We start from the raw sequence: 26994 nt of genomic DNA, 5'->3' as shown, positions 1-26994 counted from the left end.
AAAGCTGCAAAACAAAGGGAAAAACCAAAGCAAAAGAAAAGCTCAATGCACGAAATCTTTCCATTTGGTAATGGGAAATTGTGGGCATGTGTATATGTGTGTATGTGTGTGGGGGTGGGGGTGGTGATAGGGTGTGTGTGTGTATGTGCCTCAAGCCAACTGTTTGTGACATTTGCATTTAAATCGGTCGAGTAGCTGCCTGATCCGCTCCATCGAAGGGAGCTCGTGGCATGCCTTGTGCTTGTTTATTAAGCGACTTTCGTATACGTGACAATTCTTTCAACTCTTCTGCTGCTGCTGCTGATGACTTTCGACTTCCTCCCACTTGATGCTTCCGGCTGCCATGGCAATCGCTGTGTGATTATCTACGTCTTCCGCTGAGGTTGCCGTCTGCTCCTGCCGCTTGTTAACCAGCGATTGATGTGTGCAGCACAATACACCCCAGAGAGCTGAGTGGGGAGCTGTCGTCGGAGCGCTTCCATTGGATTACAACTGCATTTGCAAATGCACTTCGCTAATTGGATATGTGTCAAGTCTGAGGCGAGCGAATCAAAGGCTGTCGGCAGCTCAAGCGCTCCAGCGACAGTCACAGCTGAGCAGGCGTGACTCGGGTCCGGATATGTGGCATTGATTAAGATTTGATCGGGCTCAGCAGCTGCTCAAACATGCTTTTCCCCTAATTGTCTACCAAGACGTGCCTGCAAGCCCTTCGGCAAAGCATTTGCTCTTACATATCAAATAACCAGCTTGACCTTAATGGAATGCAAATGTGATTTTATTAACTGTGGCGTAGCTACTCAGCAATATATTCAATTCAATTATTTAATCAAGTGCAAATTGGCTTACAATAGTCGAACAACTATAATTTATTAGAGCTAATTACACTGCCCAGCCGGATAAAGTAATCTGGCAGCATGAAGCTAAAATATAGTAGCTATCATAAGTTAGAGTGCGGGAAGAGCTACATACAGCTAGAGTGAGAGTAGAGCTATCGTCTAGAGTAGAGAGAGAAGAACTGCATGGAACTCTTCTTTAGAGTAGAAGGTCTAGAGTCTGCAGAGTTAGAAAGCTATACAGAGTTCTGCTCTTCATATAGTTGCGCGCAGCTCTTCTCTTACTCTCCAAATTTTAGACCTTTTCATACAGCTGTACAAGTCTACAAGTAAGAGACGAACTATATGAAGATCTTGTTCAGAGTCCGGAAAGCCAAAAGAGGTGCATACAGCTCTGTAACAGCAGATTCTAGACTTATTCATAGAGCTCTATCCACAAGAGCTCAAGCACTTCTCTTAAGTCTAGAGTATAGAATTATGAGTCTAGAAAATAAGTATTCCTCGAGTCTAGAGTTCGTATCTCCATATAAGTATTGTCTTACTCTCTAGATTGTAGACTCATGCAGTATCATTCAGGTCTTCTCTGCTCCTACTTTCTAGACTCTTCGCTGTGGGGAGAAGAGAGAAGAGAACTATATACACCTCACATACTCTCTAGACTCTAGCTAATATCTTGCTGTCAAATAAATATTTGTAAACAAATTTAAGAAAGTTTTCTCCGAGGGCAGGAACAGTACTTCCGACTGCCATAATACCTTCTAAGAAACTAAATGTAGAGCAGTTAATATGACATGACACAGGCTTTAGTCAAGTTGCAGAATTGAATTAATGACTTTTGCAGAATATCATGTTAAATTCTCACTTCGATGACAGCCAAAACCTGAGCCAGAGCTTGAGTCAGTGCAACTTGCCACAAATGAAATTAACCGTAAAGCAGCAGCCAGCTCGACAAACGACAGAGCAGGCAACATAATTGGCAACCAAATTGAAACTGAAATTGAAATACACCAACTCAATTAACTCAGCCCCAGCTGTCCGTCTGTCTATATCTATATTTATCTATATCAATGTCTCTGTCCGTCTGCCTGTCAGCGTGCAGTCATCGTCCTTAGTCATATACTTAGTCATACGTGCGGGCGTACGGGAACAACAAATTAGTGAGGATTACTTCAACCGGTCAGTCAGCAACTAGACAACAGACAGTTGTGGCGAGCCCAGCTAGCGGCCAATTAGGTTGAGCATATGCCATAAGCCGATTTGGGGTATCTTTATAACAACAGCTAGTCTGAAGGGGACTGGGCAGCTGAGCGGAAACTCATTTACAATTTCAACGTCAAATTTCAATCAATATGCAGGTCTGCAGCCAGAGGCTTTAAATCAAATTCAGTTAGTTTGCTGCCCCCCAACCTTCACTGATGTTCTCGTTCTATAATTATGCCGTTATTCAAAAGAGAAAAGTAAAAAAAATAGATTACATAAAACCGAGCAATAGGACTCTGTGAAATGCTCTTTTAGACTAGAAGTGAAGGATGCAAGCGCTATTCATTTTCAGATTTACAAACTATTGAAATTTATGGCTATTGGTAATTTGAAGCATTATTAAGTTGGCTGCACTTGAAGCCAGCCATTAAGTTGGCCGCACTTGAGGCTAGCCATTAAGTTGGCTGCGCCTAATAGGCAATATGTAATAAAATGTAGTTAAGCATAAGTCTCTCTCTATCTAATCATGTTACAAACTAACCGAAAAACTTTAAATGCCCTTGTATGAGTACTTAAACGAATTGTTATCAAAGTGTATTGAAGTTTTTTCCAATGCAGACGAGCTTTGTGTAGCCAGAGGTTGAAACGAAAAGGTAGTGAGGCTGGAGGTGGGGTCGTAGTTGTTGTCCACGTTGATGAATTCCTGTTCGTTGCAGACGAAAATGACGACGATGATGGCGTAGGTGACTCTGATGGTGATGGTGATGAGTCCTGGCGATGACGCTGACGATGACGAGGGGGAGTTTTGAGCCACAGTTAATTATTTCAGCGACTGACGATGCGGCTGCTGATGCTTCAGATACTTCTGCTGCTGTGCGTCGCAGGATATTAGATGTGGGTCGGGTCCATACGCCCTACGGCCGCCAGCACAGAGCGCAAGAAAATCGCTACCTGTGCTAGCTTCCGGTACCTTTTTCCCCCTTTTTATTTTCCATTTTCCTTGATTCATCTTTCTTATTTTCTTCTTTTTTTTTGTATTTTATTTTGTGCGCTGCTTGTTGCGCGCTTTGTGCGGTATCTTTTCCAATTTGCTGGCTTCGCCTTGCCGCATTTCATTCCACACTACGCCAAATGCAGTTACAGTTAGCCAGATTGAACTATGTTGACATGTTATCTCATACTAAGATATCTGATATCAAAAAGTTTGCTAATCTAGTTTCTAACTATTCCAGCAAATCTAAAGAATATTTCGGATTTCACAATTTATTTTCATTCACAAAGTTCTTCCCTTTTTTTTGCAGTGTACATTCTGCAAGTTTTGGTGAATTTTTCGTAGCATGCCTCAAACGAGACGTTGGCGGTTTCTATTTAAGCACTTATATATATGGTTAAACTTAAGATCCTTGTAGTTAATGAAAAAGTTGGGCACAAAGTGCATTCCAGTTGTCATCAGCTTAGGAAAGCACTTTGCACTTTGCTGGCGAAAATGTTATGCAACTTTCGCAGCAAAGTTCCAAGTGCTACAGTGCTGGCCAACTAAATAGCAACGCCCAACTACAGTTGTCACATACGCTCGGCCCGACGAGCAGCCAACTGCCTCCCAAGTGCATCCTAAACTAAAAACTTCAACTGAGCGCAGAGAGCTCCAAGCTGCAAGCTGCGAGCTGAAAACTTTCAGCAGCTCTTCAACTGACATGGTTAATTAATTCTGTTTGCATACTTTTAGGCTGTCCGACAGGACGGAATAGCTGACTGCCATTGTGTGTGTGTGACCCTTGACTTTGGAGTCCCAGCCAGGCATGCAGAGCACATATCTCATACATCATAGTCCAGTCTTGAGAGCCCGGCATAAATTGTGCTGATTTAGGCAGGCGGCGCACGGGTGGGCGTGGCTGGCTGCCACTTTTAATTACGCAGCGTTGACAAATTTATTTGCATAGTTTCGGTGCTTAAGTTAAAGCCAACAAATTGTGGCCAAGCACGAGCATAACCGAAACGAGCTTTTAATTGAGTTTCAAGTTTGAGGCTGCGCCCGCAGAAAGAAAGCGAATCTGACAACATCTCAGCAGGGATAATTTTTTGGCTTATCTCGCACTTGAATTGAATTAGGCAAAAAGTTCGTGTGCAAGCTGAGCGGCAGGGCAGGGCAACATAAACGTTTTTAACTGAATATGAGCGAAGAATGTGTAAAGTTTCGTAAAGCGGAATCGGGCTGCTAATTGACAAGATGACAAGCGTCCTTAGAGCCCTCTGCCGGGATACGCATATATTTAAAGTGAAACTTACCAATGGCCATTGCCGTCTCCTGGGCATCACCAGTGACCATCTTGACGCGTACGCCGCTCTGCATTAGCAGCTCAATGGACTCCCGGACGAGGGGACGTGGCGGATCAGTGATGCCCACCAGGCCGCAATAGATTAAATCCTGCATGGACTTGCCTTTGGCCAGGGCCAACACGCGCAAGCCTTTGCGTCCGATTTCATATGCCTCGGCCAGAAACTCAGCCTCGTTCTGTTTGGTTAGCGGCACTGTTTGGGTGCCGAATTGATATTTGGTGCATTGGGGCAGCAGGGTTTCCAGGGCGCCCTTGGCAAAAAAGATTTCCTCCTTGTTGTTGTTGTACTTGTGTATGCACTTGACGGCCATCATCTTCTGCTCGGAGCTAAATGGATACTCCTGAATGCGCACATAGTTCTCGGCCGTGGCATACATGCCGTTCTTCATGGCGACCGCAACTAGGGCGCCCTCTGTCGGCTGGCCGAGGAGGGTGCCATTCTGGATGTAGGCATTGTTGCAGACGGCGCCAATCTCGAGGAGGTTCGTGATATTCGTTTTGGCCATTTCCACGTTGTTGCAGTGGCGAATGTGTATTTCGCCCTGGTCGTTGTAGCCAGCGCCAGTCACGTCCGCCATGTAGCCATCGGAGGTAATGATAATTGTGGCGGTCATTTCGTTTTTGGTCAACGTGCCCGTCTTGTCCGAGCAGATGACATTGACACAGCCCAATGTCTCCACCGTCGGCAGCTTCTTGACAATCGAATTTCGCTTGGCCATGCGCATGACGCCCAACGCCAGGGTGACAGTCACCACAATGGGCAGGCCCTCGGGTATGGCAGCCACTGCCAGAGAGACGCTGATATTGAACATCTCGGAGAGCGGCTTGCCCTGCAGCCAGCCGAGCAGCATGATAACGCCAATGATGAGGAACGAGTAGAAGCTCAGCTGGGCGCCCAGTATGTCCATAGACTTCTGCAGCGGTGTCTTGGGCGCCTCCTCGGCCTGCATCATCTTGAAGACCTCGCCGAATTCGCTGCGCTCGCCCGTGCTGACGACGATGCCCTTGCCATTGCCACAGCGCACCAGGGTGCCCATGAACGCGATGTTCTTCATGTTGCTGTGGTCCTTGACGTTCGTATTGTTGAGCAGGACGTCGGTTATCTTGCGTGCCGGCTCCGTTTCGCCAGTGAAGCTGCTCTCGTCTATGGAGAGATCGACGGCGTCGAAGAGACGCACATCGGCGGGCACACGATCGCCCACATTAAGGTAAACCACATCGCCGGGCACCAGCTCGCGAGCCAGGAACGTGTCGAGGCGACCCTCGCGCAGGCAATGGCACTCCGGCGGCACCAGCTTCTTCAACTCCTCCAGACTCTTCTCGGAGCGATACTCTTGGATGAAGGCCACCGTAACCACAATGAGAATGGCAATGGTTATGCTGACAGCATCGTCGAACTGTTTCATGATGACCGAGACTAGTGCCGAGCCAAGCAGCAGTAGGATTAGAGGATTCCTAAACTGCTCAATGTACTTCTTCCAAGTGGGATCCTCCTCGATGACATTGAGCTCATTGTGGCCAATGATCTTGGCGCGATATTTCGCCTCTGTCCACTTCAAGCCAGTGCGCACATCAACCTGCAAACGTCCTGCTACCTCTGAGGCGCTGTGCGTCGATGACTCGGAGGTAGAGAGCAGCATTTCGGGCGTTAGGGTTAGACCCGTCTAGGGGCAGCAAGAGAAAGAAAGAGTTATTAGATATGAGAGTTAAAAGATCACGAATGGAAGGCATGGAGTGATGTTATATAGACTTAATTGGTAGAGTTAGATACAAAAGTTATTCAAGACTTAAAACTAAGAGATATTCGCAATTAGGTAAGCTGATTAACCATATTATAAGCTCCACAAATACATAATATTTTTTAAACTTGATGCATCACTCTTCATACATGGTTTATTCAATTTCATATATATCTCAAACTATTTGTCACTCTAAATAAAATAAGTTTCCAACTCTTTTCTAGTCTCTTCCAAACATTATCGATTTTCCTTGGGCAGGGTTCTTAATTTGAAGTTCCTTTTGACCACACAGCTGGAAAGGCTTGACAACAGCGCATTTCCCCGTTGCAGCCCTTTCACCACTTGCAGCTAATTTGCACTCGTCAACAAGTTTGTAATCATTCATGCCGCTGCACAAAGCCAGACAGACAATGCCCCAAAAAACCCCAAGCCCCTTTTGCACATGAGCTCCTCGTCCTCGCCGTCTGCCTCTGCCGCTGCAGCTGTCATGTCCAGTGGGAGAGGAGCAGGCAGCAGCAGTTAAATTGCCACCCACTCGTGATTTCGACAAGCAAATGGCTGAATACGTGACTTCCTGGCATTGAAAACATTTCTTATTTTAATTCTATTTTTTACTCTTCATATTTTTCATAGATTTCGCTCCCTTTTTTCGATAGGGATTTTGAGTTTGTGTCTGTACTGCGTTCGTCTACGATAAATTCAAATTGTGAGTGTGCGAATGTGTCCAGGAGTGTCTGTGTGTGTGAACAGGTCGTAAATTGTAGTCACTCCGCGCAGCCAGCCAATGTGATATGCTGCTGTGCTGGGAATTTTCAGAACTCTCCAGCTTTGCGGTGGGGTTTTAATTTCGAGTACGCTCAGTTTTAGTTGAAGTTTTATCGTGCCTCTGCTGCGAAACGCACAATAAAATATTAAACTACATGGGGAATACGCAACTAGCTATTCGCACCGGGTTTATAAAGAAGTTAGCTTGGCTTTCATCTTAACCCACTCGACAAGCGAAGCCTTCCACTGGATCTCTCGTGCAGTCAGACACACTTGGGCACTCGATTAGTGGAGCAGCCCAAGGGATAGCATTTATCTATTTACTGAATGCAAGCGCATTTCATAATGAAAACTATGAAAACTATGCGGTGTGCGTTTTAATTAAAATGCAATTTCAGATAGCCTCCAGCCAAATGTACTCAAACGGGAAGCAAATGAGTTGTAATTAAAGCGCTCTCTGCTCAATGCGCGTTCTACTCGCTTTCTAATTGCAGAAAATTCCCAATTCTATTTAAATAACCTGCATATGAATTAAGGCTAAATATCTAATAGGCAGTTATATATACCCTGCCATATAAGTTATTTAATAATAATTAAAAGTATATACAAAATTTTAGAAAATAAATTTAAACAGAAAATCAGCAAATCATGTCAAAGTTAAATATATGAATGCAAATATAAATATAAAAAATAAAAGAAGAATATAAATATAAATATAGAAATAAAGAGATGAATATAAATATAAATATAAATATAAATATAAATATAAATATAAATATAAATATAAATATAAATATAAATATAAATATAAAAATAAAGAGATGAATATAAATATAAATATAAATATAAATATAAATATAAATATAAATATAAATATAAATATAAATATAAATATAAATATAAATATAAATATAAATATAAATATATATATCCCAATTAATTTACTAATATATTGTTTTTATGCCACATTATAGTTAGCTTGTAATTTTTATTTAATTATACAAATATAATTATAATAATTTTGAGCTATTTTTCATTTAAATTATTTTCACGTGTCACACAAATTGTTGAATTCACTTTATTAAGTGAATTCTTATAGATGTGAATGCGAGATAGTGGAAGTTATAATCGGTCTGGTTTTTTTTTGGTTTCATGCATCATTTAAGCGTATAAATTGTGCTGCGGTTGCAAACTACATACTAAACATATAAATACAGTAAAATTGCGCTATGATGTACACAAAGTAAAATATCTATTAAAATGCAATAAATACAATAAAACTTCTGTATATTAACAATAAACATCTATAAGAAAGCAAGCTTGGAATATGCTTCATTCTTCTAATTGTCTTCATTTTAGGCAAGTTTGACTGTATCTACGTGTGCAGTATTTTATTTCTGTTAAATATATATATAAATGATATACATATTATAAGATAGCTTTCAGTGAAGTTGCACTGTTTGCTTTCATTTATTTAATTTACTGTTTTGTTTAGCTGGTTGAGCGTGACTTTTAAAGTACTTGGCCAATTGGAATATTTCAAGCAGATAATTGCGAAATTAAATTTGCATTTGGGAGAATTCAGCTGCTGGCTCCAACAGATTGGCAATGCTCCATTTGTGCCCGCAGCGCAATTCCAGCAACAAGTCAAGTGGCCCTACAGATTTTTACGGCAAATTAAAATGCCAACCAGACACAGCTTCCGGCCTCATATGAAAATAGAATGTTATTTAGCTATGGAAAGAGTTGACTCTCTACACTTCAACTAGACATATTTGTTCCTTAAGCCCTTTGATACACTCTTTGATATAGTATAATTGAGACAATATTCTGCCATAGTCAATCGAGAAATCTGCATTCAGATTGTTTTTCACAAAGAAATACTTAAACAATAAGTTAATAAACAAACGCATTGTTCCCAGCATATGATGATATACTATATAACTCAGATGCCGTCTATACTTTTGTGATCTCAATGCAATATTTTCAATTTATTAAGAGAAAACAAAAGACTTTCTTCGAATATACTCTGCTTACAAAGTATATTGTTTAAGTGAATCTGTCACACTGACGTCTGTTGTCTGAGACTCCATTTTCACCTGCATACAATTGTTTTACACTGCACGAAATTTGATTTAGACTTGTCTTATGCAAGTTTTCCTACAACGCATTGGCCCACATTGAACTCTGCCGTCGTGACAGTTGCCTTTCCGCCTTTGCCATGCCGCACCTGACCTGACCTTACCTTACCTTTCTCTCTAATAGTTTTTTGTGTGTAATCAACTGTCAAATACATAAAAATGAAAAAACTACTTAAAGTTATCTTGTATCGCATAGCGCCTAAGGCAAATATGTACCAAGTTGTGGCTCTGTGGAGTTTGAAAACGTTTTAACTGAAATTGAGTAATGCAACTAGTTTGTAGACATTGTATAGTTGGAAAACGGGTTTAACATAATAGCACGAATAATAAAAGTCTAATAACAGATATGCTCCAGGAATATCTGAACATTTTCCCTAGACTAGATCTAGATATTTAGCAATGATCTTTTATTAACCCCAACACATTTCAACCAATTGCAGCTAATCAATTATTAATGACATTCTCTTAATTAATATTACAACTTTTATTGCAGCCATTCGCTCTTATAATAATCTTGTACCAGCCGGTTCCAATCCTAGAAACCAGCTCCACACATAAATAACCCATTAGCATACAAACTGTAAAATCGGAAAATAAAACCTATTGCGTTTCAATGATTCTCTTGGGCTGATTAGCAATGTAAAATTATAATGATTCGTAGCTGAAGTTAAGGCGCATGCAAACACGTATCGTAGGGCTTATCGGCGGGCAGCAATAAATCCCCGTAGTTCCCCAGAACAGGAAAAACTCACTCTAATGACGGGACGTATACAAAGTGCTTGATCATCACAGTTATTTATCTTTATTATATATGTATATCTATATATATCTTATACCTGATCATCGTCAATGTATATGCTTATGGCGCGCCTCGTTCTAAGCATCTTTCAAAACTGCTGCAGGTAAAGCTCTAAAAATACACATATGACAGCAATATCTGATTGATAGCCCGAACACCACTTGACCACAAGAAGTCACGCACCACCACCAACACACACATGGAGAAAGTAGAGCTCTAGTCGAGCGTAATCGACTAAGCAATACTCTGTAAACAGCCATGAATGACGGCAGTGCTCTTTCGTAAATGTTGAGGAATTTTAGATACTTAACGAAAAAACAAAAGATGTGAAATAGAGTTAATGAGAAGTATACATATATATGTAGACACATTTGAGGTTGACAGATGGAAAGTAACTTCAAGCTATCTTTACTTAAATGCACAACATAACAGCCCATTCAAAGACTGATTACAGGGTATTCGAGCTAGGGATAAGGAATTACCAGTACCAATAACCAATAACCAAATATTAAAGGCCACTTACGTCGGACGTATTGATGACAATCATTTTGAGATAAAGCAGAAACGATGACGTCGATGAGATGAATTGTTATCATTAGTGCGGGTTCCGGACCGACATTTAACAAATGTAGGCGACACCACAGAAATATCACGCTAATCAAAACTTTGCCTCTTGTCCAGGGGCCCTGTGACGAGGGTAGTTTTTATTTTTATCAATTTTATTTGTTTAATTGTGAGAGAGCTTTGGTCACGCGCGCGATGCGAACATGAATAATAATATCGTTTAAAAGGTGCATATGCATCTACTGTAAATATATATATAAATTTATACAGTACTTTTATATTTTTTATGTCTATATATGTATATATTTCTGTACACAAGTGTTGTAAGTACCGAACAAGTCTTTGGAAACAATGCTAATAATACGTTTCCATATCTCATTTGACGTAATGGCTATTGATATGCATGTTGAAGGTTGAAGGTTGTCTATGTTTCGTAGCTATGAAATATATATAATTTAAAAATATAAATTGTTTTGAAATGCAGCTACTGCTTTTGGCAATGTATGTTTATTTGATTAACAGTGAAATTCGTAGAGAGTGCCAATTCTTATCATTTGATCTTAATAAAAAAGATAAGAAATTAAAAATAAAGCATATCAAAAAGAATCAGGCGACGTGGGTCATTGACAGCTCTCAATAAAAAGCTCGTACATAGATATTTATAAACAGCTATCGCATTATTATTCATCAATTTCGTATTAACCATTTCACTTGAATGAGAAAGCTCAAGGCGAAGCTAACAGAATTTATTTTCTTGTTCGGAACACGCCACGAACAATCTTGCCAATAAGACAGAACGTAGACTCCAATTGGAGCGATCAACAGCATGCGTTGGTATGCCAACTGAAGATATATACACACACTTATGTATGTTTATATATATGTATAAACACACATCACATTGGAATGGTATGAAAGGTATTTATGTACGTATGTGTGTATGCGTTGTTCAGTGACGTCAAGTTTCAGAAGAATTGTGCGAATGTTTTTCTTGAAGAGTATTTACTAAAAAAACGCTAACGTGGCCGGTTAAATGGGGACTGAGGGGAATTCAGGCTGTTGTTTTTTTATTCATTTGTATGAAACACTTTTACTTGAGATGAACGTAAGTTGACTTGGCACAGGAGTTTACACTGTATGTTATGCTGATGGACTATGTTTTTTTTGAGGAGCGTCACCGGCGTTGCAATTGAGAGACTTCGAACACGACTAAACAAACATTTACCTATAACAGACAATAAAGCGGAAAACGTAGCTATAAAATTGAATTGATGATTTCTGTGATGGGAGTACATATTTGTGATAAATAGCTGGGAGATACGATATGTGCAGGTATGTAAGTATGTACATTGACAGGTAGAAATAGCCAGATACAACGAGCGACAATCATGGACAACAACAAATAGCGGCATAAAAACAACGAAGAGAGCAACAGGCCAACCAGTGAGACAGACAGCAATATACAATATCCAAAGAGTAAGCAGAGAGACAGAAAAAGAGAACAAGAGCGCGCGCTTAGACGTTGTCGGTTTTTTTTACTCACGCGACGAATGGAATATGAAATACCACTTGAGGCACTCGGCAGAATTCAATTGCCTTTTTCTCAATTCGATTTGTAATGCACTTTCTTTTGTTGCGCCTATATTTAATTTGTATTGTTTAATGCTTAGCACCACGCAGCCCACAAAAATGAAATCGCGAATTGTAATACAGCAAAGGCGACGTGTACAACTCACAACGGCGGCAAATATCAAACTGAGGCAGCGAAGCTGACATGTCAAGAGCATAGCAGCTGGAGCATGAGAGCGACAGAGATGGAGAGGCAGTGTGTGAGCGAACGTGGCAACAAGAAGAACGCGCGCAAATTAAGTGAGCGCAGAGAGCCTAAAAAGCACGCGCACATTGGTAACGAGCACTTTAAATTTGCAAATAAAATTAGCGTGCGCGTAATCGAATAGTTAATGGTAAACTGTAATTAATATACACAAATAAATTATATAAGTATATATATCTATAGGTACATATTTATATTATTTTAATTTAATAATTTAGTTTTGTCTTCGATAAGCAATAAACAACGAAATATGTACCACTGCAACAAGGCAGCTTTCTGCAGGTAGCTCAGCGCAAAAGACTAAGAGAGCAAGAGCGATAGCAAAGGACGCCGCTCAGAGAAAACTGAACAAGTCAACCGAAGAAAAATTCAAATAAATAGAAATAAGCAAAAGAGAGCCACTGGGAGAGAGCAAGAGAGCGGATATGGTCATTGAAAATATCACCAATACATACGCAAAGCACTAACAAACGTGAAACACAGACGCTCAATAATCTTATTGGAATACATTGTTTGTTTAAGTCAGTTGGACTGTGTCTGAGTATGGGTCAAGTTCAAGAGATAATAAAATAATTATCGAGCTGCGAATCGGAAGTTGTATACGCATATAAATCAGTGTATGCTAGATTATTACTAGTTTTGATTACTATTGTTTTGCAATGTCTAATTGTTCAATTCGTAAAATATGACATTTCTCTGGGCTCGTCAAACAGTTTTTCATTGTTCCATTTCAATTTCTAATTAGCATGCAAATTGAACTCAGATTACTATCCCCTAGACAGCTACATGTGTTTATGTAGTATGCAAAAAATAAAACAACAATACAATAATTATATTGCATAAAATTGCTTTGAAGGTCTTTCAGTTTCCCAGTTAAAAAATTAAAAACTAGAGTCAAGTCATTAGTGGAACTCTGTCCACCCTTTTCCACTTGTCAACCTGAGCAGCAAAAAAGGCAACACCTGTTGATTAATGCTACAAGCACTTCTTACCCATTCCAAGGACTGACAAAGTTTTGTGGGTGTTTCGTATTTCTTTGAGTGCGCAAATAATTAGGAAAATTTTAATCATGCTAATCAACTCAGGTACTTTCACGGGGCAAACACAATCGCAAACCCAAACCCAACAGAACTAAACTTAACTCAACTCCTTGGAAGTTTGGTTGTATTTTTCTTATTATTTTTCATCTCACAATCCTATTTGCCGGTAAGCTTTTTACGAGGCACTTTTCTTGATGCTGGGCGGAAAACAACTTTGACTAATGATGCTGTCCTGACGGACGATTGTGAGAGTTGGTCTTCTACAACAAAATTCTTGGTCTTGCCTTTCGCCTGCCCTCGCAGTGTCCTTCGCTTAGAGGGACAATAATAAGACAGCATCGTGAGGTCAAAGGCAGTTGCCACAAACTGTTGGCGCGTCTTGCCAGTCATTATTAATGTACGTCGTTTACTAGAGATCCTGCAGGATGCCGCTGGAATTCGGAGGCTGGGCAGCGTGGGAGGGGCTGCAGCAGGTGCTCTGCTCTTACACAAAAGTTGTGTTGCGCTAAGTTGCAACCATTTCGGTTGCCACAAAAGGACGCTTTTTGAGCATAGCTGCAACAATTTCCGGCATCAAATGCCACAACAAGGCACAGTGGTAAATAATTTAGTTGAATTGCGTTCTATATTTATTTAACTGCAATTTGAAAAAATATGCGGAAAAACTGAAAAATGCAACTGGAATTTAAAGAGGACTTAAAATTTTCTTTTAGAAAATTATGGCTGAGTTACGAAGTGATTAATTTTGAAGTAAGTTTTTTTATAAGATATATAAATTAATAAAAATATGAAAATAAAATTAATATATGTAACAAAAAACTAAATATTAAATTAAGTAAGAAAAAAAAAACAGAAAAAGAATTGAAAAATCTTAAAAAAACAATTTAAATAATATATAATATATATATATAAATTTAATAAAAATTATTTTTTTTATGAACTCTACCATAGTAAGACCCAAGCTAAGCTTCATATTAAAGCGGCTTAAATAAAAGTTACTTCATTAAATATGAAATTAAAAAATATACCGGATAAAAAGAGCTCTATGATAAACATAATATTGCCAGGAAATATAATACTTAAAAAAAGGATATAATATATATTTCGCATTAATTAAAAACTCTCTTGGAAAATGAATTTACAACTCGGCTCCTTTTTTCCATTCCCACAGTAAGATATTTTAAGAAAACCTTTTTGATTGGTTGCCTGGCGACGATTGTCAACATCAATTGCCCTCAGCGAGCTGCTTACAAACTTAGGCAATGGCCAGAAGTTTGCTTTTGTTTTGAGCGTGATTGCAACTTAGTGGCCAACTAATTGGCATGCATATTTTATGGTCATAATGAGACTTGAAATACAAACGCAACGACAGAAGCAAAGGCACAGCTAAATCTAAGTGCTCCACACATGCAGAGCCAATCAATTGGCTGGATTCTGAATGCATTTGTGTTGACAGTTGTCAAGCATTTTCTAGCTCAATAGCTGCAATCAGAGTGCTGGCACTCGAAATTGGAATTGTTTATTTCTGTATCAGGCTCTGGCTCTGGCTCTGGCTCTGACTGTGGCTGTGGCTGAAAAATGCCAACCGTTCACATATATATTGTCCTGCTGACAGCTAGCCTGCCTGGCTGCCATCAGGCGTTTTGCTATTGCCGAAATTTGATTTTCAATCCCCAAAAATCACACTTCAATGCATTCGTTGACACTTGAACGAGCCACAAGCAGCGTCGTTTGTTGTGCAATTCAATTCAATTCCAGCTCCAGCTTCAGTCTATGACCTGACTGTCTAGCTGTCTGTCTGTCTGTCTATCTGCCTGTTTAACTTAGCTCATTGCTGGCCAAATTATGCGGCATCGCATTTCATGACCAGAAGCCGTTTGTCTATTCACAATCTGTTGCATTAGTAACATTCGCATTTGATTGCGATGAAATTTTCTGATTGAAACGCAATCAATGTGAATCACGCTAACAGAAGCTCTAGACCAGATATTCTGATTAGATATTCGCCAGAAATCTAGCTAATGCCAATAAGAGTTTGCAAACTACTTGAAGTTGCGCTTTTCAGAGCAGCGGAAGCGGATTTATTGAATCTAAGCTTTAAAAGCACATGAAACCTCGAGCTCGCATAGACTTTAAGCTCTGCATAATATAGTAAAGCTATTTTTAAGTAAATTAATTGTATATAGAGCATATGTCTCGTAAAAAAGAGCATTGAAAGCACATGAAAGTTGGAATTAGAATTAGCCTAAAAATAGGAAAAACTCTTAAGCTAGCATAAAGAGAATTGTAGTTAGCGTGGAAACACATACAAGTTGAACTTCTAATTGTCTTAAAGCGCAAAAGTAAGCAGAAAAGCTTTTAGCTGTATATTAATTGAATAAAAAGCTAAAAACTTTACTCTCTCTCTCGATTATCTCAATTGTTTTATAGACTAATTGATTCTAGTAGTAATCAATCATTTTCTTACTTCACTTTGGCTCCAGTTTAAAGAGTCGAAAACTTTGTTATCGCTGCAACGCATCAAATCGCATTTTTAGCCACTAAATCACCAAAAAAAAAAACAAAAGAGCACAAAAAATGGCTACTAGACGAGACGCATACATCATCCGAATGTAATCGTTCACAGTGGCCCCAAAAGCCAACGTGCACTTTGGCCCCCAAAACGTAAATGCCCCTGCGGTGTCCAAACTATGCGTTACTTAATGGTCAAGAGCGAGGCACAAACTCCTAGCCCTGTGGCATAACAAATGGCGAACAAGTGCGCCCATTATTCTAGCCCCAAACTGTGCGCTTGGATTCATGGAGCTCGTGGCATTCAGTTTATTTTGTTTGCGTAGCAAATGTCGTGTAAAAGCTGAAAATTGTTCAAACGCCCCGAGAACCATCAGCAACAACAACAACAGCGGCGGAGGTGGCAGAGGCAGCGGCAGAGGCATCAGACGTGGCTAAAACTACGCAAATTTTGAAGCTGTCTAACGAGCTTAACGGAAATGCAAAAGAAAGTGCACAAAAAAATATAAAAAAAAAAATAAAGGGGAAAATTAAAATGAAAATGTGTTCGAAGAGCGCGTAAAAAATATGTGTAAAAAAAGATATGGAGTTCAATAGAAGCACGAGTAGATCAAAAGTTAAGATCTGGGTAAGGACAACTCCACTAATGATGAGCAAATAGTCCCGTTAAAGATATCGAAGCGATGAGCAGCTAAAAATCTACATAAATAATTTAAGAATGGGAATGAAAATGATGAAAGGAAAAACCTGTAACGCAAAGAAAATTAAATCAAATTATGTGAAAGCGAGACTCGGCGAATAAATAATGAATGAATTGCTGCGTCCTTAATCTGAGCCATAAAAAACCATTTTGACTTGCGGAACTCATAAAGTCTTAGTCTATTCAAGGAATTTGAGCGCTGCTAACTTTTTAAGAGCTGAAATGATTAATATTTGTGTATTTCATATAAATGAAATGCTTGTCATGTTTACATATATCAATATCTCTTCAGTAGTCGAATAGCCTTTAGTATATCGTTTTCTAAAGCTCTCACATTAACAATAGAAACTTTGTTAAGCTGCTGCTTTATGTTTGCTAAGCAGCTTATTCTAATGGGGCAGCGACTGCAGCGCCGTCAGCTCATGTTGCGGCACTTGCCACATTTTCTGCGCCATTAAGTGCAGCTCAAAGCCAAGAGGTTAAAGCCACAGCTACATAGAGGTATGCTTGGCTAAATGCCTGCAGAAAGTTTTTTTCTAGTTATTTTGTTTGTTTAGGGGCTTTTCTCAAATCAAATCAAAGCCCACGCTCAACCCCAAACCCAATTGCAAGCAATTCACATGTAAATGCCAACAAATTCAATGCTTTGATTTGCTATCCAATTTGTTCACAAGTTGCTGCCAGATTTGTATGCATGACTGCAGCCTGAATTTCGGGCCTTGCGATAAAGCGGTTACGATAAAGGGCTTACGATAAGAGGCGTTACGATCAAAATAAAGCCCGCAATGTTTTAACAGGTAAAAAGGAGGAAAGGCACAAAAATAATAAATAACAAATAATAAATAATAAATAATAAATAAAATTAAATAAAAAAAAATAAATACAAAAAAAAAAGAAAGAATAAATAATAATCTCATCTCCTCCTCCTCCTCCCTACTCTCCTCCTCTCCCTCCTACCCCCTATCCCGAAGAAAATAGAAAGAAAAAAGAAAAGAAAAAAATCCTCCCTACTAAAGAATAACCTCCCCCTCCTCCTCCTCCTCCTCCCCCTACAGAATACCCAAAGAAAGAAGAAAGAAGAAAGAAGAAAGAAGAAAGAAGAAAGAAGAAAGAAGAAAGAAGAAAGAAGAAAGAAGAAAGAAGAAGAAGAAAGAAGAAAGAAGAAGAAAGAAGAAAGAAGAAAGAAGAAAGAAGAAAGAAGAAAGAAGAAAGAAGAAAGAAGAAAGAAGAAGAAGAAAGAAGAAAGAAGAAAGAATAAAGAAGAAAGAAGAAAGAAGAAAGTAATAAATAATCAATAATAAATAATAAATAATAAATAATAAATAATAAATAATAAATAATAAATAATAAATAATAAATAATCAATAATAAATAATAAATAATAAATAATAAATAATAAATAATAAATAATCAATAATAAATAATAAATAATAAATAATAAATAATAAATAATAAATAATAAATAATAAATAATAAAATAATAATAAATAATAAATAATAAATAATAAATAATAATAATAATAAATAATAATAATAATCAATAATAAATAATAAATAATAAATAATTAATAATCCTCCCTCCTCCCTCATCATCCTCCTCTCTCCTAACTTCCTCCTCCCTCCTCCCTCCTAATCTAATACCCTCTCCATCCTCCCTCCCTATAGATAATCCCTCTCCTCATAAATAACGAACATTATGTGCCATAAAATACATTTAAAACAAAAATTGAATGAAATATTGCAAAATTGTTAAACGCTCTCAGCCGTTTTGTCTTCCATCAAATTTCTAAATATATTTAAAATTAAATATTTATTCATTTATGAATTCAGTGCAAATTTATTTAAAAAATAAACTTGTTCATGAATATATATAGCAGATTTCCTGGAATACTAAAATGCCAAAGCACGCAAATTTGCATTAAAAACGCAGCTGAAATGTGTATGTATATCTATGTATGTATGTATGAAAGTTAGAATATGGATATATATGTGCATATATAGTGTACAGTATAATTCCTCCGCTTGCCTGCCTGCCTGCCTTGCCTGATTGTGTGTGCAGCTAGGAGAAAAAATGTTTGAAAATGCGGGCTGTTCCTGAGTGCCTGGGCAATTACATGCAACTTCCCTTTGCTGTTTCTCTTTTTAAGTGTGCCCATTCTTGGGCAAGCTATTTGTTGGCTTTTTCGACCACCTTTCGGGCTGCACTTTATGCAAGCATAATAAATTTGTGAACCTTGCTTTGTTTTACGACACATTTATACATGCTGCTCTTTGCTATAATGGGTGTCGAGCTGTGAGCTGTGGCTGCGTTTCATATATTGAGATGGGATTAAAGAGCAGCATTTAACAACTAATCATATCTGGATTTACTCCCCCTCTCTCTCTCTCTCTCTGGCTTTAAATATGTTTGCCAATAACATCTTTCATCATAAAGTGAAACACTTCTCTATGCAATTCTCATGCATATATGTTTTGCTTTTCAGTATCAACTTTCTGCAATTTTCCCAAAACTGTCAAACGCCTCTCTATGCAATTCTCATGCAACTATGTATATATTCAAGAAGCATTACACAGCTTTTATTAGCTTCTTCTTATATCAGCTGTTTTGTTATCTAATCATGCATTTCCAGCTGACTAGACACCCATTATACTTGGGGCTTTCATCGCGCTCACACACACCCGGAACATTAATTCGCATTTAGTTTTCTTGTCATTTGGTGCACTGCTCGTTGCTTTCTTTTGTGAGAGACCTTCAAATTACAATGCCCGACCCTGCACAATGTCATAATTACACTTGCCTGCTTTATGCTATTTGTTAAGTTTGTGTGTGTGCGGAACGCTCTGTTTAAAGCTGAGCAAACTATTCCGTCGAAGGGCAAACATGCTGAAAGCAAACGTTGAACACTCAAAATGAGAAACAATAATGGATTGCAATGGCTTGTATTTACATATGGATTTGCCAGCCAGACTATGGAGAGCAGTTTCGATATTGCACAATGCATCGCACTAAGTGGATGGGAATCCGACCACTAGACGCTGCACAGTGACTAGATACAGTCGCGCCGACCCGCCCAGTAGTCGAGTAATGGAAACGAATAAATCTTGAATGCCTCAAATATTTGCTATATGCGACGCTGTCATGTGTGTAGAACAGACTGTTGCACGGACCCAGCCCACGCCCGGCCAGAGTGGCGTAAAACAAATTTCTATACAACACTTTGTGTAGAGACGAGTTGAGAAATAAAAGAAATCACCAAGTTGCAGTTGCAGTTGCCGCTGGCGTTGCCACTGTCGTTGCCGTTGCCGTTGCCATCGTCAGGGCAAGGCATTCAGCGCCATTATAATAGTTTGCAGCGCCTCCAGCGCGAGCTGCATCTGAGGGCATCTGAGGAGAAGCGTGGACTTAAACTCACTTTGACACTTGAGAGCCGCAACGAGATAAAAATGGCTGCGAGTCCGGGCAGCCACGCAGCCAGACGTTGCCTTGTCTGGGCTGTAAAAAGTGGGCGTAGGTGTGAGGAGACAACAACACGCATTGCATACAAAAAGCGAACTTTCTTCGTGCTCTTAAAATAATATATAAAATATGCATTGCAAGAGCTAAACTAGATAACTGCATAATATGATATTGCGCATACGCCACATGGCCAGCAAATAGCATAATGCGCTTAAAGCTAAAACGATACATAAACTGAGACTTGAGCTCTCACTTTAAGATACTCAAAGACAATATATCTTACTCTTATACAAATCAACCAGTTTCACTTGATTTCAAAGCTGCTAAAATTGTTTGCTTTAAGCACATTAACAGAGCTTTAAAAGCTTCTTATCTTTAACGAGTTGTGTAAGCACATTAAAATTGTTTAGCTAGATAAAGTCCAAGCTGAAATTGTAGTAAGAGCTTAAACTCCCATGTAACTGCACTTAATGAGAGCTTAAAGCTTATCTTACTGAACTGAGGTATTTTTTACTCTCATCCTATATACAATTCTCATTATTAGATTACATCAGCTGTACGTCTCGTCAATTTTCAGCTAGTGTCATTGAGCCAAAGGCAAGAGCAACATTTTTTGTCAGTGCTGTCAATGCAAATCAAGCCATGGACCACGCCCACAACGCATGCCCACGCTGCAATGCTTTTTGTGGCAATCTGTGGAGCGAACGAACGAATGTTGATAAAACACAAATGCTAAACGAAGTTGCCTGAAAAATGCAAAGCAGACAATTGTTGTTCTTGCCTGCTGCCATTGTCTGTTGCAAGCTTCATTAGATGCACGTATCCTGCAACAGCAGCAGCAGAGGAGGAGCAGCCAGGATATAGAGGAGCCCCAGTTGTGCCAGCACAAGGCAAGCGGCACTAATAGATGTGGCATTCAAATTTATTTCCAATGTATGTGCCAGAGGCAATGGCACAGTCGCAGTCGTCGTCGGAGTTGGACAGAGCTCGAGAGAACACAAGCTCCAAATGCGTGACACTTAAGTGACAATTTAGACGACACATGAGGGAGCCAAAACATGTAAATTTCCAATTGTGCGACGGCATAATGCAAACTGTACAGTAAAACTATTTAAGCACAACTGTTGGGCACACTAAATTGTCACAGGAGACACCAGAAGGACGCCTGAAATGCAAGTGAAGAAATGTTTATAGAAGGAAGCACAAGTTGCACTCTCACAACTATCGATGCTGATTTCTATTAAGTATTCGACTGTCGGCAGCTTAGCCATAATTACAGCACATGTAATAGAGTCAGATTAGACAGACAATGGGTACAGTTCGAAACTCAACTGCAATTTATCATTTATTCAAAAGGGAAAAAACTTTACAAAAGGCCAAAAATCCACACATTCCCAGCTCCCACAAAGCAGTCAATGCGAATAAAAACGAGTCTCTCTCTAAACTGTAAATTTAATTAATTAAGAGTATGTTCAAGTGCAAACAGCAGTCAAAGCGACAAAGCAAAAAAACTTTAACAACAGACAATAGAGAACACAACAACAGCAGCAACAACAACAAGATATTGACAAAGTTTTCCAACCCCGATAACTTTTTCTCACAGCTAAACTGCATGGAGCACAATAATTGCTGCCAGAAACGGAAGTGAAATCAGCTCGAAAGGCGTGTGTGGCTACTACAACAGCAGCAGCAGCAGCAGTTGCACTGATATATTACGTATACGCCGCGTGCGACAAACAGAAAATTGTGTATTAAACGAATAAAGGCAAAGCGAACGAAGTAAAAAGGGAAAATAAAGGAGAATGAAAAGTTTACAAAGTACATAAATCACATTATACAATATATATATACATATATATATTTTTTTTATATATAAATATAAATTATAAATATATTACGTCATTTGGACAAACTTTCAAAATTTAATATATATAACAAAATAAAATAAATATTAAAACAATATATAAAATAAAATTTTTAATTAATTAGAATTTGCAATTCATATTTACATCAGTTTCATGAACAAATTGATATAAATAAAATATAAATAAATTAAAATATTTCTGAGCGAATTGAAAATTTAGCTGGAGTTAGCTGCGAATCATTAATGAACTCAGTTGAAATTTGTTTAAGGTTTGCTGCATTTGTTATTGATCAACCAATATTCAGTGAACTTTATTTCTTCAAGTCAACTAACTCGAATGCAATAATCTTTCAGCTCGCCGAACAAAATTCCCATATTTTCAGTAGGCATATTAAAAGTTTATTAAGTTCTGTGTGAAGTGCTCACACACACTTTATTATTGAATGTTAAATGGCATTGAAATTATTTAATAATCATATTGGGGGCAGCATATGGTGGGCGAAATCAGGAAGTGAAATAAAATTGGAAATTGCAGTTGCAGTCAGTTGCTGTTGCTGCTGCTGTGGCCGTTGCAGTTGCACAGACTGATAATTTACATATAATTGAGTGCAGTTCTTATTGGAATTGTATCAGCAAGTGTGTGTGTGTGCGTGGATGTGTGGATGTGTTTGCTTCCTGTGTGTGTGAGCTGTTATCATGGCAAGGCTGAACGACATTTATATGCATTCGTTTGTTCTGTGCGTGTAAAATGAAAATTTATGCACACTTAATGGTCGCCTTTGCCGGCAGTTGCAGCAGCAGCCCGGACACGCCCCAATACGCCCTAGCCGTAGACTCTGCCACGCCCACATATTCTGTTGAATGCACTCGTTAGCAGAGCAACCTCTCAACTGCTACAGCTATGCAGTGTCCGACGTGTTGCGCTGTCCGCTTCCAAATGAATTATGTTTTTTTTTTCTCATTTTTGCTATTTCCCCTCAGTCTCACTCGCTCACTCTTACAGCTCAAGCTGTCTCTTTCGCACGCACACACACTTTCAGTTGAATTGGCATTTTTCTTTGCGGTTTGTCGCATTTTAACATATAGAAATTCGTGACAGGAAAGTTGATGATGAATGCTGGCTTTAAATTATGTTGAGATTTCAGTTATATAAATATACTATATCCGGAAGATATATGGGAATATTGTGAATGTTTCTTCGAGTAGAACTTTTGTGTCTTTTGTATGCAACTGGTCGAGCTTTGCTGTGCATAGAGACTGTAATTAGCAAGCCTTTGTTCGTTTTATTGCATAACTTTTGCTAAAAATAAAGCAAATTAAAGATTTCTGGCACAAAAGAGCTTGGAAGCATATAAAATAGAGTAAATTTTATATACAAATTGGAAGTTTAATATTAACATTATGCTAAATATACTTAATTTATGCTCAAAACTTTTCAAACAAATCTCGTTGCTATTGCGGTCCAAAGCTCAAACAACAAGCTGAAACACTGTTTGGGCCACGTTAAGCAACTGGAAATAGAAGAGAACTCAAAAAAAGGAAGAAAAAAGAATTCAGTACTTCAATTTGTTTTTTTTAAGCAACTGGAAATAGAAGAGAACTCAAAAAAAAGAAGAAAAAATAATTCAGTACTTCAATTTGTTTTTTTTTTCTCTCTTCTGAAGCAAACAAGTTGATGCCAAAGTTCCAAAAGGTAACTGTTGGCTGTGAAAATGCGAAAATAGGAAAAGGCGAGCGCTTCGAGTGAAATAAACTGTAGTTGGAGCAAAACGTGAAGTTTGCCATATTATGCTTATTGAAAACTTATGGCAAAATGAAAATTTTCCGACAAAACAGAGCATAACAATCAAAATAATAAAAATAATAATAATGGCAAATTCCGTTTCTTGAACTTTTCGCAGCTCGTAAAAACTATGCATTGTTATAGACTGTTAAAAAGGTTGTGCTAAGAAGGGTTCAATGCTGCCAAATGCAAATTGAGTTCTTAGAACTTAAAACAGAAGTCCGATAAAGCGCCCTCTAGTGTTTAGCTGCTGCCATAAAAGAAAATTCCAATAAAGGAGCAAATGCTAGAAAAATGAAATTGAGTTTTTAAAGTCAGAGAACTTAGCAGTGGACGACAATTGAGCGTCAGCTGTCCTTGTTTTCAAACAGATCATGAAATGCCGACAGCTTAGCAGTCTAGCGCCATCTGTTGCTCGTTTGCTGCAGCTTAGATGCAATTGAATGGAGATGGATGTTTGATGAAACAAAAAGCGAGAAGACAAAAGGCAAACTTTCAGTTTCCTAATATCTGTGTAAAATATAATAAAGCCTACTTTCAGGTGTACATAAAACAAAGTTTTGAAATATTACATATTTTGTTAGAAAATGTAAACTAAAATTTACTTTTAGTAAATTACTATTATTTTGGCTTATCAAAATTCCATCTAAATTGATATATTTGACAACTCAATGGCTACCAAAAACAAAATGAAATTACAAAAAATGGTAAATGAAAAGCTTTTGTATATGGGGCTAACAAATATGCGCAACATGAGCAACATCAGCAGCCCGTCAGCCAGCATATCAGCTAATTTAATTCTTTGAGTTATGCGCCAATATTCGTTTAATTTTTCAATTAGCAAAATAAACAAAAATGCCGGAACGCATAATACAGGATCTAACACACACACACACACAATGCAATTGTTGTGTGCGTGTGTTTTTAATTACATTAAATGTTTGCTTTGCAGGAAATACAAAAATAACAACAAAATCTAGTGCACACAGCCCATGAAAGAGAGAGAGAGAAACAAAACCTAAGCAACAAAATTGTAATCAAATATGCATTGAAAATGCATTGAACAATTTTTGTATAACTTTCTATGAAACATATTTGGCAGCCACAAAAAGGAACTATTATTTATGAGTTTGATTTCAGTTTAATAAATTTAGATGTACGCAAACTTTAAATTGAGAACGTAGCTCAAACTATGGCATATGCATTAATATTTCATTAAAATATGTTTTTGTATCAAATCAAATCAAATTAAATATTTTTTAACAACAATTCAATTTATAATCCTGCCAGAAAATCCCAATTTTAATTATAAATTAATCATAAATCCAGCTTGAAGTTGAAATCTTTTTGTTGCACAATTTAATTAGATATCTAATATCAATTAAATGTATAACATATATTAAAAAAATTATATTGAACTTATTTGTTTTTGCATGTTAACAATGAGCTGCTCAAATGAAATTCAATTATTTATTTGCCTGCAGCTTAATCAATTTTACCTGCTGCAGCTCAGATTTCAATTTGTATTTGAAGCTCAGAGGCATTATAAATTCTTTAATATCTATCATATCAACTCATTTATACACATAATACAGTTATATATATATATATATATATATATATATGTACTGCAAACATCATTTGGAATGCCTCGCTCTCTATTGTAATAAGAATTGTGCAGCTGTGTTAATTATTTGCCCATTCATCAAACAAAAGTGCACAGCCGCAATTCACAATTTATTCAATTTTAATTGTTTTCGTGTGCCGCATTAATTTTTAATGCACGTACGCATCGATAAACCGAACGGAAAAAATATGTATATTAATATTTGAAAGAAATTATAATTACAAAAAAATAAATTTATTGACAGTTATTGTCAGCGTTGCCCATTTAATTAGTTAGGTAAAATCTGACAGCGATCGAGAGAGAAAAATGCAAATTTATTGCTTAACAAAGACATCATTTAAATAAATTGCAACAGGCAGTTAATTATAGTTAAAGTTTAACACATCCAGAGCAAGAACTTTAACTTAAGCTGGCATTTTTTTCAGCTTTAGCAAATAATTCTAGTGAAATTACTGGAGATACGGAACGAGTGCGCATTCTGGCCAAAAATTCAGGTCAATGCATTTCAAGTAAGACAAAAAGGAGTAGAAGAAGCCCCAGCTTCAAATTCTTAAACCCAACTCTGATGAGCCAGCAAAACACGTTAACGATGCACTCGCAAAAACAGAGAGGAAGCCGAACAAGAGGAGTTAGGATTTGCTGAGCCTGACGAGGACCAAGAGGAGGCGGAGAAGGATAAGGACTGTTCAGCCAGGTTAGCTGCATGTAGTTTTTAGCCACTTACATCATCGAGCACAAGTTTGCAACTCCATAAAATTTTCTTTTCACATGCAGGCTGCCATGAAAGCCGTTAAGTGCCCCATGAACAGCCCGGGCAAGTTTTCCATTTAGCAGGCGGCAAACCCGCAAAAGTAATATGCCAGCTACGGCTGAGCGAAACGTGGCTCAGCTGTGAGTGTTGATTTAAAGGCGGAACAGCAAGCAGCTCAGCAGCCAAGAAGACGGCCCACAACTTGGGCGTAGTTAAACAAAAGACTCTGCCGGCAAAAACTGACTAAGCAAAATCAATATTGATGTTCATTCAATTGAAATGCCAAGGTGCTAGAAGCGAAACGAAGGGCAATTTATGCCACAAAAGACACACTCGAGTTGCTGCTCGTAGGAGCTAACTTTGACAAGTCGATTGAAGTGGCGCACGGCTAAGGCTAAAGCACAATTCTTAATTTTCCAAAGCAGTTTATAATAGAATCAACAAAACTTTATCAAACAAAAGACAACATCAAAAAATGTTACTTAGAGCAGACAAGCGGCTTATTAGAGCCCAGCCAACAATTGAACATTAACAAGTTGTTCTAACATGGATTAATGAGAGATAATCGAAAGCAGCCATAAAATGCTGAAGGACGCAACCAGAGACCAAGCCCAGCTCACTTCTTATGCAATGGCAAAGAAGCCGGAGACAAACTTCAGCTTGGTTAAATGAGCTAAAAGTTTGACTAGCAAAACACAGTTCAACTTCTTAGCATTGACACTTTTCATATGAAAAACATAATCAAAGAGTTTTGAAGAAAAGAATTTTCAATAGTTTTACGTTGATTTTTAGGGATTTGTTTAAAGTTGGCAACTTTTAATTAAGTTGCTGCGCTCAACACCTGCACAACTTGAGCTGCGCTATGTTTTTGATATGCTTTAACCCTGAAGCCATTTGCTCACTCACTCTCTCTCTCTGTCGCTCTCATTAGTACAGCATTCATCAAGTGTGCCAAACGGCTAAAGAAATTGTTAAGTAAATCCAGTCAAGAAACTTTTCAGCAATAAAAAAAAAAAAAAAACAAAAATAGAAGCTACAAAATAATCGAAA

General features: G+C 38.1%; 1 protein-coding gene across 8 annotated transcripts in view; it reads right to left on the bottom strand.

Moving 5' to 3' along the window:
* LOC111595336 (calcium-transporting ATPase type 2C member 1) overlaps positions 1 to 26994 on the bottom strand; it is a 54725-nt gene that overhangs the window by 4427 nt on the left and 23304 nt on the right. For 3 of the 8 annotated variants that reach the window (XM_023308999.2, XM_023308998.2, XM_023309002.2), the window contains one exon: positions 4320 to 6033. In XM_023308999.2, coding sequence (XP_023164767.2) covers positions 4320 to 6033 — 1714 coding nt within the window. Of the gene's footprint in view, positions 1 to 4319; positions 6034 to 9850; positions 9925 to 10336; positions 10500 to 11471; positions 11593 to 11920; positions 12133 to 26994 lie in introns of those variants that run through there. The other 5 variants (XM_023309004.2, XM_023309005.2, XM_023309007.2 and 2 more) reach the window with 5 other exon arrangements.

Source organism: Drosophila hydei, unplaced genomic scaffold (genome assembly GCF_003285905.1).
Source record: "Drosophila hydei strain 15085-1641.00,03,60 unplaced genomic scaffold, DhydRS2 tig00000001-arrow-pilon, whole genome shotgun sequence".
In the NCBI taxonomy this organism is placed as follows: Eukaryota; Metazoa; Arthropoda; class Insecta; order Diptera; family Drosophilidae; genus Drosophila; species Drosophila hydei.
This window is presented reverse-complemented; position numbering and strand designations above follow the sequence as displayed.